The 19056-nt window shown below is 49.1% G+C and overlaps 3 protein-coding genes across 5 annotated transcripts; 2 read left to right on the top strand and 1 right to left on the bottom strand.

Annotated features, from left to right (window-relative positions):
• Window positions 1–221: 221 nt before the first annotated feature.
• CETN2 (centrin 2) lies at window positions 222–5799 on the top strand. 3 transcript variants are annotated; one of them, XM_087748334.1, is made up of 6 exons: window positions 222–342; window positions 574–732; window positions 2271–2399; window positions 3100–3237; window positions 4028–4159; window positions 4920–5799. In XM_087748334.1, the coding sequence occupies exons 1-5, from the start codon at window positions 340–342 to the stop codon at window positions 4115–4117; spliced, it is 519 nt and encodes a 172-aa protein (XP_087604460.1). In that variant the 5' UTR covers window positions 222–339; the 3' UTR covers window positions 4118–4159; window positions 4920–5799. The 3 variants fall into 3 exon arrangements, with proteins under 3 accessions (XP_087604460.1, XP_087604459.1, XP_087604458.1); XM_087748333.1 differs by lacking the exon at window positions 4920–5799 and adding an exon at window positions 4590–4636; XM_087748332.1 differs by lacking the exon at window positions 4920–5799 and having other exon boundaries at window positions 4028–4636.
• A 544-nt stretch (window positions 5800–6343) lies between these two features.
• Window positions 6344–11844, top strand: LOC104021115 (uncharacterized). Its single transcript, XM_087748828.1, has 5 exons — window positions 6344–6354; window positions 6766–6958; window positions 8844–8972; window positions 9466–9603; window positions 9831–11844. The coding sequence occupies exons 1-5, from the start codon at window positions 6344–6346 to the stop codon at window positions 9915–9917; spliced, it is 558 nt and encodes a 185-aa protein (XP_087604954.1). The 3' UTR covers window positions 9918–11844.
• Window positions 11845–11952: 108 nt separating this feature from the next.
• On the bottom strand, window positions 11953–17491 carry LOC104021093 (glutamine amidotransferase-like class 1 domain-containing protein 3, mitochondrial). Its single transcript, XM_009474583.2, has 4 exons — window positions 17313–17491; window positions 15017–15188; window positions 14021–14222; window positions 11953–12671 (listed from the first exon to the last, which is right to left on the bottom strand). Exons 1-4 carry the CDS (start codon window positions 17418–17420, stop codon window positions 12479–12481), a joined length of 675 nt encoding a protein of 224 aa, XP_009472858.1. The 5' UTR covers window positions 17421–17491; the 3' UTR covers window positions 11953–12478.
• Window positions 17492–19056: the final 1565 nt, after the last annotated feature.

Here is a 19056-nt window from a genome sequence, read left to right on the forward strand (position 1 = left end):
CCACTCCGCCGGCTCCCCCCGCTTCTCCTCCCTCTCGCCCTGGGCTGAGCATCGCGCTAGCCGGCTCTCGCTCGCTGATTGGCCAGCAGCCTCTCCCCTTCGGCCAATCGCGTTGACGGAAGGAGGAGAGGTTCTTCTCCCCTGTCAATCGCCCCTTGGATCCGCCCCAGCCACGTGTTGGCCAATAGCAATCGCCCAGCCGCCTCCCGCGCCCGGCTGGCCACCAAATGGGAGTAAGGTTGCCATAGCAGCGGCGTAGGGGCGTTAGCCAATGGGGAGGGGCGGTATTGAGTCTCGGCCTGCTGGGACGGGAGCCGCCCCAGGGCAGCGGCCGCCGGGATGGTGAGTGCGGCCCCGGCCCGGCGGCGGGAGGGGGCCTCGGCCCTGCGCCGCTCCGCTGCGGCGCCACGGCGGCGGGGGAGGCCCCTGTCAGCCCGGAGCGGCCCCGGCGCCGCGGTGTGGGCTGGGGGCTGAGGCGGCCGCGGTCCCACGGGCCTCAGCCGCCCTTCCCGGGGCGGTGCGTCGCCGCGGCGGCGGCCTGATCCTCCTTTGCTCTTGTGTTGCTGTGCCAAGGCCTCCAGCTTTAAGAAGCCCTCGCTAGGAGCCGCGTCCCAGAGGAAGAAAGCGAATCCCAAGCTGGAGCTCACCGAGGAGCAGAAGCAGGAGATCCGGGAGGCTTTCGACCTGTTTGACACAGACGGCACCGGCAACATCGATGTCAAGGAGCTAAAGGTAAAAATTCTCCTAGTGCTAAAAGCACAGTTCTGCTGAGGTTATAAAGTAACAGGGGCATAAACGCCTAAATGACCTTAAACAGGAAAGGAGAGATTTTTTTTTTTTTCAGCATAAAACCTTCTTGTCAACAGGTACATTTTTCTGTTTACTTATAGCTCTTTACTGCTGTTATCAGGTATCTTTAGGGCCGGGCTGGCCAAAATACCGTGATAGATCTGTATTTTCTGTACTGTCTCCTCTGTTAGTCAAACATCAAAAAGGGTTTGTGCATATTAAAAAGGTGAGGTGTTTTCCTCTCTTATGTGTTGTTGAGGATTGCATGCTGTGCGAATTAGGTTATCCAAGCTATGGAGTACACCAGTGTTATTCATCTTCATGCTTTTATTTATTGTGAAACATTTGCAGTTCTTCCCCCCCTCCTTTGGGAAGAACAGTAATCAATAAATTAGGACTTCTTTTGCTTTCAGAATTTGCCCCTTCTGTTTGCTAACTGGATGTCTGTATTACTTAAGACCGTAGGGAGGAGACCTCATTTCAAACTTGCCGCTTGTCCCTTTATTTGGAGGAAAAAGTAAAGCGTGTAGGTGTGTCTGCAAGCGAAGGCATCCTTGGATATGCTGCTTACAGGAGCATTGTCAGAAAGGCACACAAAGTGTTTGAATTGTGTTTTGCCAACATTCATTGAAAAAGACTTTTGTCACTAGAATGAAAAACTAACTGATTTCAGTTCCCTGTGGTCTGCCAGCTTAAGACCTTCCATGTTTGTGCCATCAGATCAGGTGTTAAGAGTTCGGCAGAGCTGCAGGTATGGTGGAAGCTGCTGTCATGGAGTCACTTGTCTCGAAGTTGTTTTGTTGAGACGTTTCTGGGTCTTCCATTTCGCCATCTTGCCTACAACAGGGCCTGAAATAAGCTCTTTTTTTAATTATTATTCAGTGCCTTGTTTCTCATTGCAAAGGGAACACTAGTAGCGATTCCCTTGACAGGAATGAAATAACATTCAGTTTTCCGGTAGCCTTGGAAATTGCTGTCCACAGCAGTGTGTGACAGTTTGGGACTTTTCCCTTCAAAATACTAATTGAAGTGGGACTCCTTTATGCTCTGAGTGCCCATCACAAGAATTTAAAAAAGTATATACCAAAGTAGGTATGCTAAGACTTTATTAAAAAATCCAAATTTTCTCAGAGAACATATTTCTCCCCAGACTCTGTTATATGGCCTTACCCTCCCGATTCTTGCCAGTTCTGAGCTGGGGGTGGCGGATGCGATGGTAAGAATGTGTTTAGAAAATTTCTGCATTAACTGCAGGACGACTGCGGAATAGGAATGGTCGCATGCCCGGTTTCTGCACCTGGATGTGCCCTTGTGTGTAGGGAAGCGTTGCTCTAAGTCTGCCCCTTACCTTCCTGTTCTCCTTGAGACACAGAATGCGTGTTTCAACACGATGTGGCATAAAGCTCAACTTTTTTTACCCCCTGCGGTTTTGTTTATAGTTTGGTATGCTTCATAATTTTTTTTGTTTTTTGTCCTGACAGGTGGCCATGAGAGCACTGGGGTTTGAACCTAAAAAAGAAGAGATCAAGAAAATGATATCAGATATCGACAAGGAAGGAACAGGAAAAATCAGCTTCAGTGACTTCTTGGTAGTGATGACACAGAAAATGGTATGTTAATTTTAAAAGTCCAAGCGAAAGCACTTTTGAAAGTGGCTGAGTACCTTTCATCTCCTTTTGGTTTTAGTGGAAGATGAAAGCACTATTTTAATCTTAACAACAAAACAGATAAAAATTAGAGTTGCAAGGCAGGGATTACCCTATCTCATTTTTCAAGTTAAGGTTGAAACATTTATGTCATTAACAGGTTTTTTTAGCAGTTTTGTGGGGGGGGGTGAGAAAAGGGAAAAACTGAAATCAAGATTTTTATCACAGATTAAAACCAGCTCTGGCCGGCAGAAAGCTGTCGGGGGTATTGACACGTGACACGGATGACTGTGTAGCAATGCACTGTATTTTCTTTTCTGGAGTTTTAAGATTTTTAAAACCAGAGATTTCATCTGTAAGTATTTGAAACACGTTGAGTAAAACCAGGTATTTGACAGTGGAAGATCCTGATACTGAAATCGCAAAGACATCTGGCTAGCTATGAAAGAAAAAAAATTCCCTGTAACCCTGAGGTTTGGGAAGCATCGCTGTGTCTCTGCTGCCTTCAGCTTTTGCACGAACACTTCCTGCTGGCTGGGCTTCTTTAAATTTGCTCTTAAGAGCGTTTCTCAGTCTTTCTAAGTCTTTCATAACTTTATTTTGAGTGGTACCTACAACATAACCACTACTTTTTTTTCCTTAAACTTATGCTGACTTCTTTAAGGCTGAAAAAGATTCCAAAGAGGAGATTCTCAAAGCTTTCAAACTCTTTGATGACGATGAAACTGGCAAAATCTCTTTCAAAAACCTCAAACGTGTCGCCAAAGAACTGGGGGAAAATCTCACAGACGAAGAGCTGCAGGTTTGTACCTGGTGTATGAAGCCGTACATACACCAAGGCTCGCTGTCTGCCTTTGTGTGCAGTGAGCATAGAAGGGTCCGGATGACGCCGTGCCCGTTGAGTGGGGAGGCAGTCGCAGAATGGTCATTTATTACTTGGTTTCCTATTTACATTCGTTTAAAACCTGTGTAAATAGTCACAGTCTAATTCCCCTTCTGTCTGGGGAGCTGAGCCGCCTCTCCGACTGGTCTGAGCTAGCAGTGAGAAGAAGGAATGGGCATCTCTGGGTGGGGAAGGAAGCCCTCTCAGGGTCGGTTTTCAGGTAAAGGCAGCAGCCTCCCCGTTTGAGGCGCTGTCCTCCAGCGTCCTGTGGGATCTGTACGCTTGAGCTGTTGGGAAAATCGTCTCCTGGCAGGAATGGAAGAGCTTCTGTCGATTCGTGATTGGGAAATGGGTTCTGAGGGCGAAGATGGGTTAAGCACGTGTGGCTGTCGACATGGCGTCGGTAGAATTGCAGTTCTATGGAGTGACGGTGATGTAAAAGGAACAACGCTGCTCCAAGCGCTTTGTTTCTTCTAGGAGAGTTCCTATAGTACAACATTTTTCTATACAGATTTTTGTATAAATACATATATGAAAACAGACTAGTGTCTAGTTTAGTAAATATTTTGTAGCATAGTAGGTCTGACATTGAGCTAACACTGTCCCCTCCAATGCAATTTACTAAAAAGTGGTTCTAATTCTGAATTAATCCGCTAATTCTAATCCTAGTCTAATCTGCATCTAATTTCTGAATACAAATATCTTTCAGGAAATGATCGATGAAGCAGATAGAGATGGGGATGGGGAAGTGAACGAGCAAGAATTCTTGCGGATCATGAAGAAGACCAGCCTTTACTGAGACAGAATTTTATTTATTTTTGCACATGTGTATATACGTTTGGTAGGTGCCTCACTTTTTTACAGTCTTTTATTTCTTTTGAGAGAGCAGAAAATATAGGTCAATTTTTTTTTTAAGTGGAAGATCTTAAACTTGTGTTTGTGAACAGTTACCAACTGCTAACCTGTTTACATGTAGCAACGTGGTTGCTTGTTTGTGCTCCTAGGATGTTTACACTCTTTGTTTTCGATACACAAATCACGTTTTTCAGTGACAGTATTCAGATCCTTCTCTGACTGAAAACCAAGGTTATGGTTTGGGAAAGAGAGGACTCAAACCCAGATAGTGTAAATCTCTGTTGCCCAGCAGCTGAAGTTTTTGGTTTAACGTCTTGGTTTGGGCCCAGCTGTAGTGAACTCTTTATATGACATATTTGCAGGGATCAGCTTTTTATACACTGTCTGATGGTGATTATCCCCTCCCCATTTTTTAGTGTGTTCTTGAAACTGAAAAAAAGTGAGTAAACAGACTGCTGCAACAGCTATTGAGTTCACGTGTTTAAAGAAATCTCTTTGTAAAGAAGAGGAACATTACCAATGCTGCTGCTGAAAGCACTGTATATTTACAGGAATATTCAGTGGCTGCAAATATGAGATTGTATTTAAAATAAAGTGTCTTATTTTAAGCCGTCAGAGTTGTGGAAAGAAGTATACAAAACTACAAACAAATCCGCTGGTACGGCGTGCCCTCGATCTGCTGACAAATTACAAAACGATGCTTCCAGGTACTTGCAGAGTTTCAACTTTGAAGTTTTAACTCTCAGGTCTTCAAAAGGGCCCCGGTTACTGAGAGCTTCACTCCCGAGCAGCAGCCACAGCAGAGCCTGAGCGTGAAGCGGCGTCCGTCTGAGGTCAGAGCGTAACTGCAGGGGGGCTTTTGCCCCGTCTTGGAAGGAAAGGAGCTCCCGTGCCCTCCCGCTCCCTGTTTGCTCACCGGGCCCTCGGCTGTCCTCCCTCTCCGCTCTCGGGCAAGGGCAGGACAGAGTCCTCCTTTCCAGACACCTGAATGCCATCCTGACTCAAAATGTGATTTATTCCTTTGCAATTCTTGCCAAGGTGCAAGAATCTGCCCCTGTGTGGTAAAGTACCCCATTACAGAAAACTGGGAAAAGTAAAATCAGATTTCTCATTATAACATGAGATGTACGTAGAGGAATATGTAAGTGATAAGGGGTTCATAGAATCATTTAGGTTGGAAAAGACCCTTAAGATCATGAAGTCCAGCCGTTAACCCAGCACTGCCAAGGCCACCACTAAACCATGTCCCTCAGCACCACATCTCCCCGGCTTTTAGGTACCTCCAGGGATGGGGACTCGACCCCTTCCCTGGGCAGCCTGTGCCAGCCTGACCACCCTTTCCGTGAAGAAGTTTTTCCTAGTATCAAAAACTCTGATTATTTAATTTATCAGCCAAGGTTAATGTAATAAACGCTTGTCGAGGATCATCCGCGCTCAGCAGGAACGTCCCGCTCCTCACACAGCTCCCGCCACCCGGGCGGGACAGCTCCGGCTCCCCCGGCGGAGCCGCCTCGCGGGGCTCGTCCCGCCCCCGATCTGCGTCTCGGCCAATCAGTCTCCGCGCTTTCCCTGAGGAGCGGCGGCGCCAGCCAATGAGAAGCGTGGTTGCAATAGGTGCCCGGCGGTGGGATGGTGAGCCGGGCGGCGGGGCCGGGGCCGCCACCCCGGGGCTCCTCGGAGCGGCCTGGCGACGGCGCCGGGGGCTGCTCTGAGGAGCGGCGGGGAGCGGGTGCGCGGCTTGTCCCGACCACCGCCTGGGAAACCTCCCTCAGAAACGCCTCAGGCGGGGCGGGGCCTTGCTGGGGGAACCGGCGGGCGGGGGCGTCGTGGGCGCCCCCGAGGAAGGGCGGCGGGGCCGCGGGTGCGGGTCCCTGTCCCCCTGTTGTCCGAAAAGCGGCTCCGTTGCCCGGTGTGCAATAAACCGATCCTCACACACTCAGGAGAGACGTTGCTTATTTATTTCAGGTTTGCGCAATCCTGGGTGCTCGGTGGCTTCCCACAAATCGAGCGCACCGACTTGATCGCCTACAGCCCTTTCATACTACACAAAAGGCAGCATCAGCAATTAGTCAAGTGTAGAGATAACCTCTCTACATAAGATAGAGATAAACTGGTCTTTTAAGTTTCTCACTTTCATTTAAAGAGGCACTACAACCTTTTTATACTAGGCATGCTCAAAGGGTGAGGGTCTCCTCATTCAGGCTAGGGTCTCACAGCAGCGGCTGTGATTTTTAGTATTATAACGAGGGCAGTTCACAGTTACCTGCCTTTCCTGCTGACAGCTCAAAGCTAAACGTATTAATCAAGTCTCCGGGATGTTCGGGGGCGGTTTCTGATGAGGGTTTTCTCAACTTGCCGTTGTTGACAGCTTCAAGGATGGTCGTCCTCACCCCAGACCACATGGTTGTATTTAAACCGCTCAGTTACACGAAATAAGGATATACGGCTTCTTTTGCCAATGCGGCACTGCACACAAAACCTCCTTAAAAGACCTTGATTAACTGTCTCTTCAAGACCTGATTGTTTTTAGCCTGTTAACTACAAGGTAGATCTTACACAAAATAATCAGACTGCTCTAAATTTCTAAATCAGCCTTCAACACTCCCGCCGTCCCTCTCTCCCTCAGGCTTCCAGCAGCGACGGAGGCGCCGCCGGTGGGAGCTCCCCGAGGGAGAAACCGGCCCCCGGGTTCCCGGTCAGCGACGAGCAGAGGCGAGAACTGCGAGAGGCCTTTGAGTTGTTCGATCCTGAGGGCTCGGGCCTAATAGATGTCAGCGACTTGAAGGCAAGAAGCTGTAAAAACGCAGCGTGTTTCCTGGTGGAAACAAAGGCTGTGAGGTTTAGGGACTCCTCGCTCGTCCTCATTTCCCGACATGAAGCCCCACAGAGCCACATTGCTTCTTCCACGTGCCTCTGGGCTACGGAGAGGAATGAGAGCCTCTGGTCTCAGTGAGCTTTTAGGAGGTGGAGTGAAGTTGTTCCACCCCTCTCATCCAGAGGCCGCCTCCTTTCCCACCCTGGTTGCGACTCTCCTCTGTCACGTTTCCATCCGCGCACCAAGATGCCGTTAACCTGTGCCGCGGGGACTTTGCTCAGGCAGGCCTGGAAGAAGGCACGGATGCAGCATATCCTTCATAACCCATTTCACGTGTGGAAAATCATATTACTGCAGTATTGCTGTTGTACTCCCGTGCCTGCAGCGGGAGTTTATAGCAGCACGTAGAGCTTGTCATCGCTCTGCTGCTGACTGAACTCAGCCCAGACCAGCAGAGGGGTTCGGTCCTTTTTCTGTGATGCTGTTGCACGTAATTGAGAAAACCCTCCAAACGAAAGACTGAAAGTCTAGTTTAGAGAACCAACGTTGCTTTATTCTGCACAGGGTGCTCGGTGGTAACTCCACAAATCAAGCACACCCTCATACAAAACTACAGCACATTTATCAGGTTACGTGATTCGTATAAGCCCGCCTAAATTTACACTTATTGGTTAGTGATTAACACTGCCCACACTATTGGTTTACTGTAGTTAAATTAGCCTCGCTTGCTATGTAAATCAGCGCGCGTGCTCCTTTCAGGTGGGGGGGGCAAGTCTTTTTGGTCCTGAATCGAGTCGGTGGTCGCGATCTCCCCTCGCCGCATTTACTTTTCACCTGGTTTCTGCAGTTTGATCAAACTTCACGCTTCTCTGGCCACCGTCCAGGCTTTGGTGCCAAAACGTTCCCTTTTATCGGTCTGTTAGCTCCTCTCCAAGGCTGGAGCCGTTAGTTTTCCACAGTTCGTTACTTCTACAAACACTTTCATCTCTTTGAGCTCCCTCCCAAATTCCTTTCCCAAGGCACAAGTGGTTAGTAGTTTTGATAATTGGAAAATTACTGTTTCTGCAGGACATCAATGCTGTGGAATAAATCTCAGGAGTCTCCTACCCTGTCTTTCTTCACGGTGACCCCCGTCCTCAAGAAGTTGAGGCGGAGTGACATTTTGTAGGCAAAATTCTCTAACAACCCTTGTCCTCTAACAGCCATTACAAACACGGTGCGAGCTGGTGTAGCTGAAGGATGTTCAGTCTGCCGCTCTTCGGGATGTGTTTGCACAGTCTGAGTAACCCAGATCAGAAGCTGGGATCCCCTCAGGCTGGTCAAAATGACACAGTTCCCTTGGGACCACCGTTGTGCTTGGAACTTGAATTACTGTAGTCAAACAGAAATGACTGGCAGCAAACGCAATGCTGGAAAGGAGGCTCATCATTTACAAGCACCTGGTCAACGCTGCTGCGGAGCAGCGGCAGAGCAACGGGTGTTTGCCACCTATTGCTTCGGGACCGCTTGCTGTGCTAACAGACTTTGCTGCCTGAACTCCGACTCGTTAGGCAGCCGTCAGTGGCGTAAGGCTTGTGCCAGCTTCGTAGCCCGGTGTCCTTAGGAGGGACCGAAGCCTTCCTTCTTGGCCCTTGCTGACAGCTCTTTGCTGCTCATTTTTGACAGCCTCCTACTACTGATGTTAGACAACTACAGAACTCTGTTCTCTAGAGACAAAATGGTGGATGAATAGCTGTTGATGAGAAGTTGGGGTTTTTTCACCACTTTCATGTACCTGCTTCTTTCAGACACCGTTCCCTCTTTGTTTCTGTTTGATTTGTACACCAAGGCATTGGTCTGTTTTCTCTTTTGGCAGATAATCGTAAAGGCTGTGGGCTGTGAACTGGGGAAAAAGGAGATGAAGAGAATCGTCTCTGAACTCAGTGAAGAAGGGTCAGGGAAGCTAACCTTTCAGTCGTTTCTGCAGGTCATGACTCAGAAAATGGTACGTGAGCCCAGCTCGTCCCAAAGAGTGAAATTCCTCTTGCCTAACGTTATGATGCAGGTAGCCGCAGCAGACTGGGTCGCTCTGGTTCCCTGCAGGGGAGAAACAGGAGTGCTTCAGGAGTTTCATCATCTGAGCTGTTTTAGAGCTCTGCCTTTGGGTGAATTGCCCACTGGATCATTCTTGGCAGCTGCTTCCTCCTCCAGCAGTAGTGCTATTCCCGTTCTTCCTCACAAAGCTTGGCCAGGATATTCCAGGCCAAGTCCCCGTGCCGCTCAGGCAACTTCTCTTTCCTTTAATGCACAGTTAGACACAGGGGGAGAGGCAAAGGTGAGATAGCAGCAGTAGATAACCCTCTCCTATGGCCACGTTGTCCCCAAAATGATGTCTTGGGTTTGATTGCAGATGTTTGCTGGCTAAAGTGCCTGGCTAGGGACTGTGGGGTGGTATGATGTCATGTTGACACGATGGCATTTTTCATTTCCTTGCTAAGGCGGCGCCATGTTTGGAAAAGGAGATCCTGGAAGCTTTCGAGGCATTTGATTGTGATGGCACTGGCAAGATCTCCTTTGAGAACCTCAAGGTGGTGGCCAGTGAGGTTGGGGAAGACATCACGGACGAGGAGCTGCAGGTTTGTGAAGTACAAACACGTCCCACTTCTGCTCTGCTCGGGGAGGGAGGGGAGCCTCTTGCTGCGGGGAAGGCTGGTTGGGGGATCGTGCCGTGCTGCTTTGCAACGGACACGATCTCTGTCTCGCTTGGGCCTTGCCCGAGACCTTCATTGGTGTTTGCACTTGGTGAGCGCCCACCCTCTCAGATCCAACCTAACCTGGTCTCCAAATCTTTGCTGTCCCACAGGAGATGATTGATGAAGCAGACGTGGATGGAGATGGGGAAGTGGACAAACAGGAGTTCCTACGGATGCTGACACTGACCCACCCATAACTACAGGATTTTCTTTTTTTCTCCCCTTCCCATATAAACAACTAGTTACAACGTCGCTTTTCCCCAGCTTCCTTATTTCTTGTTTGTTGCCTTTCTTGGGTGTCAAAACACACCAAAACATGGTTAATGTCTCATCTTTGGGGTTGATTTTCCTGCTCCGCTAGTGGAAGCGGCTTTCTGCATCCCAGCCAGCAGTGTTGTTACTAGCTCTGCGTCTGTGTGCGTTGTGTCTAAAGTTAGAGAGTAATTCAAATGCTTCAGCCAGTCCCTGAAATCCTCCCTATTTTATTTACATCCCGTAGCTTTTCAGCCTATCTGATAAGTTAGTCGAAACACTCTTAATCTCAGAAAATCCTGTATAACTCTCAAAAGTTAGTGCTTATGGCAGAAACTTCCGTGCCTTTCCTGAACTCCTGCATTATGCAGAACACAAGAGTCCAAGGGCTTGGAAACGATTACTTTCTGTAAGGTGATGAACAGCTTAAGCTGAGGATTCCCCTTCAGAAGTAAAAGCATGGGAGAAAACGGTGCAGCTCTGAGGCCTGCTCTCCCACGGATTTGTGCTTCCGTCCTAATTAAATGCTAATTCAGCCTGAACGTTACTCTGTGGTTGGGCTACTCGCCACAGTTCTCTGTAGGGGATTGTTGAAGGACCGAGGGAACAGTGGACTTGTTGTGCTAGCAAACATTTCCCTCCCCTTCCTGGCGGCTCCTGACCCAAAACTGGCCGGTCCTTTACGTCCCGGAGGCTTTCACACCTTTGCAAAAGGTGTTGGAAGGTGGCCAACGGGGTGAAAATGATTGATAGGAGAATCAGCAGAAAAAAGTAACACAGGAAGGAGTGACTGGATAAACTACATTTTCCTTAGAAGCCTGGGTAGAATTGCTGTATTACGCTACTCTGGGCCGTTCTGTCGCTGCCAGATGCGTTTGAACCCCTCCTTGCAGCACGACTGCGGCATGGGGGTAAATTCCTCCCCGCCCTGGCCGCCAGCGTAGCCTCAAAGGATCTTGCTATGTTGGTGAGAGTGCACAAACAGGCCGGAGTTTTGAAAAGGATATAAAAAGCCTGAAGAGTTTGCTGAGAAGAGCCTCAGAAAATAGTGGCTGGCTTAGAAAACCTGTCTAACACCGAGAGAATTAAACAGCTCAGTCTGTAATGGTTACATGATACTACCTGCACAATAAGAACCTATATGAGAAGAACATACCAGCTACCATCTAAAAAGCTCTTGAACCTAGTGGAGGCAAACCTGTCAGCATCCAGGGGCTGGAAGTAAGCTCTTCAAGAGAGAAATAAAGCATGGCTTATCTTAACTGTGAGAACGAGCTATCAAATGCTACGGCACTGTCTTCAGGTCAAGACTGAATCCTCTCAGCAGCCTTGCTTCAGCCCGGTGTAAGTCACTGTGCTCTTTACAGCTCCTGCAGAGTGGTCAGATTACAGGGACGAGTGGTTCCCTCCGGCCTTAAAAACCCGTGCCTGGCCGGTACCCGAACAACCGTGCCTGATACTGGGTTATTTTTAGTGCCTTCTGCTTGCCAGGCGTTGCTGTCGCCCAGCCAGCTCGCAGCTTGCCGTTCAGGTTTCAGCTAGATGGGTATCTATCTTCTCTGTCCCTGTTGCAATGCAGAGTTGTTGCTTCCAGGTTGTTTCTAGGAATTTTCCTGGAGATGGGAAGGGACTGGAAATCGCACCGCTTTCTCGGGGATGCCGGGACCTCACCCTGGCCTCTTTCTGCCTAGGAGCAGTAGGGAAGGCTGCTCCATGCTATCATAGCAGGTCTCCTGTTCATACAAAGGAAGAATTTAACCTCTTCCCATTAGACCTGGATGCTACCACTGGCTTGATTCTGCTTTCACCCATGTCATATTCGTGACCAAGTCTGGGTTCTGACAAATCCTAGCAAAACAAGTGGGGTTTGTCGCTGGTGACTTTTCCTGTGCCTTTTTCCCCACTCACTGGCCAACCAGTGGCACTAAAAGCGTCTCCTAATCCAGAGCAAAAGGCAAAAATGAAAGCAGAATTCAGCTCATGTAAAAAGTGTCAGGTTTTATTCAGTAGCAGAACCACGTTCCTTCGTTTTGCCACTAATTCCTCTGTTCTGTGAGGTACGTGGGGAGCTTTGAAGTACTGGCAAAGATGGATGTGTAAGGAATCTCAGAAAGGGACCAGTTCCCGTTGACACAATACGCACACGTCAGGTCAGCCCAGTCAGGGCTGACGGGACCCAGGCAGCCCCTCAGCCACTCCGAACCAAAGACAGCAGCTGTATCTGAGCTGGGGAAACCTGGCATCTGCACACCAGCTTGGTGCGTACCCGCACTCCCCATTACTGCCGGTTTGCTGTCAGTAAGTGGCGTGTCCTTGGCAGAACACAACAACGCTTCCATTGCTCCGGAGTTCTCCCTCCTCAGCAGCCCCAGTGGGCCGGTGGGGAGGAAGAACTCCGTCGGAGCGGCAGTTTGCCTGTTGGCCTGTGGGTGTAAAAGGGGAAGAACCTTATCCGAGGCTCAGCACCTGCACTCCAGAGGAGATGGATTCTGTGGCTTTGTGGCGTTCAGGCAAGCCTGACCACTTCTCCGACCATTTTTCCGATGCCATCGTAGATCTCATGAATGGGGGCATTGCACATGAAGGCGCTGGTTGTCACCAGCTTGTTCTTCACATCCACGTGAATTTCAGTGACGTGTTTGTTCACATGCTTGCAACCAAGCTCCTTCATGGTCTCAGCAGTCTTTGCGTAAGGCCATCTACAAGAAGAAAAGAGAATAAACCCTGTGTGGGGAAGCCGTCATTACACAGAGCGATTTGACAAAGGCCTAGAGTGAGAAGTCTGTTGATTACAGAGAGATGGATGGTCCCTGCAGAAACCCTGCTCCACAGGATCCAAATCTTTCCCTGTCAGAGGAGTTCCTCCAAGACTGTAGAACCAGGAGAACCTCCAGATTACAGTGAGTTAAAATCTGAAGTAAAGCCAAAATAAGACCTTGATGTTCCACTATAGATGTTGCACTACTTAACTCTGCCCACTCCAGACTTTGTGTTTAGATTTTTTTTTTTCCCACCAGCTTCCTACAAGTGACATTACTTCCTAGCCCTTCCTAGCAGGAGCCATCACAGTGCCTGCCCTGCCATTGGGAGAATTCAGTCACAGCTTTCCCGTATGAGTTAGGACAGTTTAACTCCCTCCCTCTCTTTGCACCACCAAGTCTTGTGCAGCCATCCTGTTCCTACCTAGGGTCTGCTTAACTTTATGAGTCAGTGGTCTGGTGTCTTTCCTACCTTGGGACCAAGAGGTGCATGAGACAGGGAGGCAAATACAAGATTGCATTTAAAATAAAGTGTCTTATTTTAAGCCGTCAGAGTTGTGGAAAGAAGTATACAAAACTACAAACAAATCCGCTGGTACGGCGTGCCCTCGATCTGCTGACAAATTACAAAACGATGCTTCCAGGTACTTGCAGAGTTTCAACTTTGAAGTTTTAACTCTCAGGTCTTCAAAAGGGCCCCGGTTACTGAGAGCTTCACTCCCGAGCAGCAGCCACAGCAGAGCCTGAGCGTGAAGCGGCGTCCGTCTGAGGTCAGAGTGTAACTGCAGGGGGGCTTTTGCCCCGTCTTGGAAGGAAAGGAGCTCCCGTGCCCTCCCGCTCCCTGTTTGCTCACCGGGCCCTCGGCTGTCCTCCCTCTCCGCTCTCGGGCAAGGGCAGGACAGAGTCCTCCTTTCCAGACACCTGAATGCCATCCTGACTCAAAATGTGATTTATTCCTTTGCGATTCTTACAGTTTCTTGTACCCCCGTTAGAGAAAACTGGGAAAAGTAAAATCAGATTTCTAATTTTAACACAAAACATACATGTAGGAATATGTAAGTGACAAGGGGTACATAAAAAAAATGCTGATTATTTAATTTATCAGCCAATGTTAATTTAATAAATGCATGACGTGGATCATTCGTTCTGAGAAAGAACGTTCAACTCATCACGAGACTTCAGATATCTGGGCAGGATAGCTGAGACAGCGTGCTGCGTACACTGGGGAGGCATTGCTGATTCTGTGATGTTTGTGGTGTGATCTCGTAGAGCACGCCGAGGTGACTTACTTCTCACACTCTGTGTCATGGCCCACGGTCAGCTCGCAACCCGGGAAGATTTTGGCTGCCAGCACCGGGGAAATGCAGCACAGGCCAATGGGCTTTTTGGCAGCGTGGAATGCCTTCAGGACGTCCTCCACCTCTTTGGAGATGATGCAGTTCTTGCCTTGGGTGGCCCAAGTACTCAGGTTTTTAGCCACTCCAAAGCCACCTGAGAAAAGAGAAAGAGATTAGAGTGGAAGATTAGTACTCCAGGGCAGGATTTTTTCAGGTATTACTTAGCAGACTGCTAAAATGGATTTGCTGGGTGGCAGCATTTGTCCAATGTTGATAAAAGAATTAAAACCAGACAAGCTGAACCTTTGTGAGCTGACTGCCAGGAGATGAGACATCAAAGCACCTTTCTCGCTTGCAGACAGAACTGAAGCGGAGGGGTACCACTGCTCTGTTGGGTGCTGTGTTCCACCCATGAGCTCTTTTCTGAATTATGGTGGAACATGCTGACAAGTCTTCACTTGTCTCTTAATCCTTGCTCCCGGCCTAATCCATCCCCACTGAAATCCCACGGTCCTACTTTCGCTAAAGATGAATTGCCAGACTGATCAAGCTTTCCGCTTTTGCGTCACCCTCTCTCTGTCCCAGCCTCTTCTTCTCCTGATAAGGAGGTAGGCATGTTGGTGAGGGAGGGGATAGTTTTACAACCAGTAAAAAAAAACCTCAGTAGATGGTACAGAGGAGAATTCAGCTGGCCGTTATCTGCCCTTTCCTCTTGGGATAAGCTTCTGCATTGCCATGCTCTCTTTTAATGTCAGTCCAAGCTAGCATGCCGGTGCCAGCGCAGATGGAAGATGTCTGTCCTTCCAGTCCCTGCTTCCAGCCTGTCTTCTTCCCCAGTGGCTCTGCCCAGTTCCTCTCCAGCCCATGACTCCCACGCCATTCAAGGCTCATGGCACATCTAAGCTGTTCCCAAGACTTTGGGCGTGCAGACCCTGCATGCCGTCCTACCTGGTATGATTAGGGCATCCAGCCCCTTGACATCCAGCTTAGCTAGGTCCTTGATGCTGCCTCTGGCTATTCTGGCGCTTTCAACCAGCACGTTGCGCTTCTCCTGGGTCGGCTGTCCTTTCACGTGGTCCACCACATGCATCTGGTCAACATCAGGAGCATAAACCTCTGCCTGGGGAGGGAGGGGAAAGGTCTGTTATCCTTCAGTCATGTACCCTAAGCATGTTAAAGATCATAGGTAGTGAATGACAATGCTTGAGTTACTTTGTTAGGGAAGAACTTTGCTGGAGAATGCAGTGACCTTCAGGCTCACCTGTACCTGATACTGGCATCAGGAAGGTTATTGCCACAGGGAGGAGAAAAAGAAAGGTCTTTTGTAGCTTCTGCACAGAAACATTTACCTTGACCTTAAAGGAATGAGGAGGGTGTTAGGTGAAAGCAAAGAAGCTAGCCCACACTGCTTGCTTTGGGGACTGAAGTGCTGGAGAGGGAGCAGTGACTCCTTTCCTTCCTAGGAAAACGAGGTGTCCCAAAAGCCATTGGTGAAGCCATTTCTTAGAGGTTTCCATCTGCATCCCAAGCAACCACCTTCACTGGGGCAGCCCCCGCCCTGCCCCACTGCCCCCCCAGGCCAGTCACCCATGGGTGCTGACCACCCAGCAAGCCCCTGTCAAACCACACGCCTCCCTCAAAGACAGGACTTGGACTTCCTTCTCCCCAGCCACTCTTTTCCCAAGGCCAGAGTATTTCTTTTTCTGGAAAATGCCTCCCCTTCCTTCAGAACTGTTTCAAGCTCACATGCAGTAATTAAGAGTGGAGGATGGCAAACAGATGGGCGATAGATTTTGGGACTGCACAAGCGTTGCAGTTCTGGGCCCCACCGTTTAAGAAGGATGTGAAGGTACTCGAAGGCGTCCAGAGGAGGGCAACAAAGCTGGTGACAGGGCTGGAAGGCATGGTCTCTGAGGAGTTTGTCTCCTTTGGAGAAAAGGAGGCTGAGGGGCGACCTCATGGCTCTCCGCAGCTTCCTAAGGAGGGGACGTGGAAAGGGAGGTGCTGAGCTCCTCTCCCTGGGATCCAGGGATGGGACGCATGGGAATGGTTCAAAGCTGCGCCGGAGGAGGTTTGGACCGGACATTAGGAAGCATCTCTTGACTGAGAGGGTGGTCAAACACTGGAACAGCTTTCTGGAGAGGTGGTCGATGCCCCAAGAGCCATTTGGACGATGCCCTTAATAACATGCTTCAACTTGGTCAGCCCTGAATTGGTCAAGCAGTTGGAGTAAATGACCATTGTAGATCCCTTCCGACTGAAATAGTCTGTGCTATGCTATGCTGTGCTGTGCCACTCTTTGTTTCCTTAGGCAAGCAGAAGGCACTAAAAATAAAAGGAGGGAGTTGAAATAACGCCTGGGTTTCCTCCAGTAGAGGTCCCTGCCGATCCAGGGATGAGCGCAGGACGGTGCTCCGAGCCTGCCAGCTCCGGGTATGGCAGGAGGGAAGCGACTGCAGCAGCTCCAGGAGAGAAGAGGCAAAATTATAGATTTGGACAAGTCTCATCTTTAAGCCAAACAGAGAAAACTTTGGAATTGGGTGGGCTGGCTCTGCAGCACATGTACGCCACCACTGCGCCTTTGTATTTAATAGAGCAATTCCGATTCCCGGGACAACGGCTCTGACCCGGATTTGGGGGTGGCTCAGAGCTGAGGGTAACCTTACGTGGGGCTTCTCTCCCTCCTCTTCCAGTCTCGCAGAGTGGCTATCGTGACTAATGGCATATTAGAGCGGCTGCTTGAGGGTCGCCTTTTTTACCCCTATTCGAGTTCGACTCACAAGAACTTGTCTATTTTCAGTTCTAATCTTTGGGGGTTTAAAAGGATGAATTTCAACCAGCCAAAACCAATAGTTGTCTTTTAAACAGAAATACCAAAGCAGAAAAGAGGAAGTGCAAGCCAAAAGGAATAGAGAATGCATTTAGGAAAGTTTGTTTCAGAGTTCGGGTACACTCAGCACAGAGCACCAAGCCAATCCTCTCGTCCAGCAACGCTGTCAGAGCAAAGCAGAGACCAGGGAGTTCTCCACGCTCGCTGCGGCAGCCCCTACACCGTGCCGTTCGCTTTGACTCTGGTCACTTATGCTTTGCAATTACCCCAGCAGCAATGGGACGCTTGTGATTTGTCCCGCAAGCTGCAAAGCTCCTTAGAGCCAAGTACCTTCTGCAAAAGAGTGAGATTGAAAAGCAGAGCAGGGCAAAAGGAGCCAGAGATGGGGCAGGAGCCTGCCAGGGTGCCTCTTACCTCTGCCCCCTCCCTGCTGAGATGCACCAGCACAGCAGAAGACTCGTGGATCTCACTCCCGTCGTACACCCCACAGCCAGCCAGCACGACAGCCACTCTCTTTCCCATGGCCACAAGCAGAGCAGGAGGATTCCCGGGAGGATTTGGAGAGCCCCAAATTGCTGTGCATCTCTGTTCACTGCCTGGAGTCTTTTATAGCGCGATCCCTCCCCCAGGAGCAGGTGGGGCCAGGAGGGTTGGGCTGAATTTCTTACTGGCAAGAAGGTTTTATTTCCAGTGCCACAGGCAGGGCATGTAAATATTATTTGTTTCCTCAACTGACTGCTCCCTTGCAGATCTTCTTCCCAGCACGTTGTCTCCAAAGCATCCCCAGCTGACCGGACCTGTTCAACAGAGCAGCTGTGTTTTTCCTTCTCAGCTGTCGATTTTCCATTCTATTTTAGCCTAAAGTACCAAAGTCATTGCACATACAATGGTATCAAAGGGAGTCCGCCCAGAGCAAGCATTCGAGCCAGTGCATTCCTCTGTGCCCCGTTTTTTAAGCCCTACACTGCATAGGCAGCCTCAGTCTTTCAACACCAAGATTTCCTTTTCTGACCTTAAATGTTCTTATCCTCATATCCCATCTCTCAAGAGCAGGGGTTTTGCACTCAGTTGTAGTTGTTTCTTGGCCTTTGGGTCCTGCGGTCAGAAATTAGTAACTTGATTCTTCATCAACAGCACCATCTCCCCATTTGCCAGGAAAGCGGTACCAGGAATTGGCAGAGCCCTGGCCTCCCTGGCAGCGAGATTCCCAGCGTGTGGGGGGGAAACTCTCTTGCTCGTGCAGAGTCTTGTTCTTCCTTGTCCTGATATGCTCCCACCTGAGATGGTTATGTGCCTCTCTCTTTCAACTTTGCGGTGTTGAAATACCCGTGGCCTGTTGAGGCTGTCTTGCCATTCTTCAGAGAACAAAAAACTTCATGTAACATGGCTGAAGAATGTTTTTCAGGGGTTATTTAGAAGAAATTTTGCTTGGTCTCTATCATATTTGGAAGAGAGATGGAGTGCATCCTGTGTATAATGAAATAGCGTTTTGGCAAGTTCGTTAGTCACAGCAGGCATGAGGAAGGTACTCATTGCTAATGCATGTGACTTCATTTATTGCTTGCACCTCTCAGGACCAGTGATATCAGGCGTCGCATACTCCTAGCTGCTACCTCTACAAGTGGGAACAAAAAGCGTGTGAGAAAGGACTTGCAGTCCAGCTAATCTAACACAGGCTTTTCCTTTTGGTTACTTTTATATACCCAGAACAGGAATTAAACTGTGAGATATGTGTGGAAAACACCCAAAGCCTTTTCACTGCTGTTTGGTTTGGTACCTAAGGCATTCTAACTGTGGTTTAGAAATGCGTTCTTTCCTCTTGCATGAAAAAACAGCTGAATCATGCTGCAACTTGAACAGATAGTTTCTTCCTCCTTCAGCTGGTTAGAAAGCAATCCCGTTAATGATGGAACAAAGATAGCCAGAGGCTGATGATTTAAACAAACTTACTGCTTGCTGCAGACTACATCACTGAGCTCTGCCTGTTGCCAACTGACCGAGCTGGTTCCCCTTACTGATATAATTGGTTAGGTGTAACTGGACAAACCAGGCGTGTTCCAGTGCTGGCTTCCTCCTGTGATAAGATCTATCTCAACAGACATGTTGAACCTAATCTATCTGCAATAAACGTATTTTTGATAAATAATACTTTTCAGCT

Source organism: Nipponia nippon, unplaced genomic scaffold, assembly GCF_047370975.1.
Source record: "Nipponia nippon isolate SJK-2023a ecotype South Korea unplaced genomic scaffold, ASM4737097v1 scaffold_12, whole genome shotgun sequence".
NCBI lineage: Eukaryota > Metazoa > Chordata > Aves > Pelecaniformes > Threskiornithidae > Nipponia > Nipponia nippon.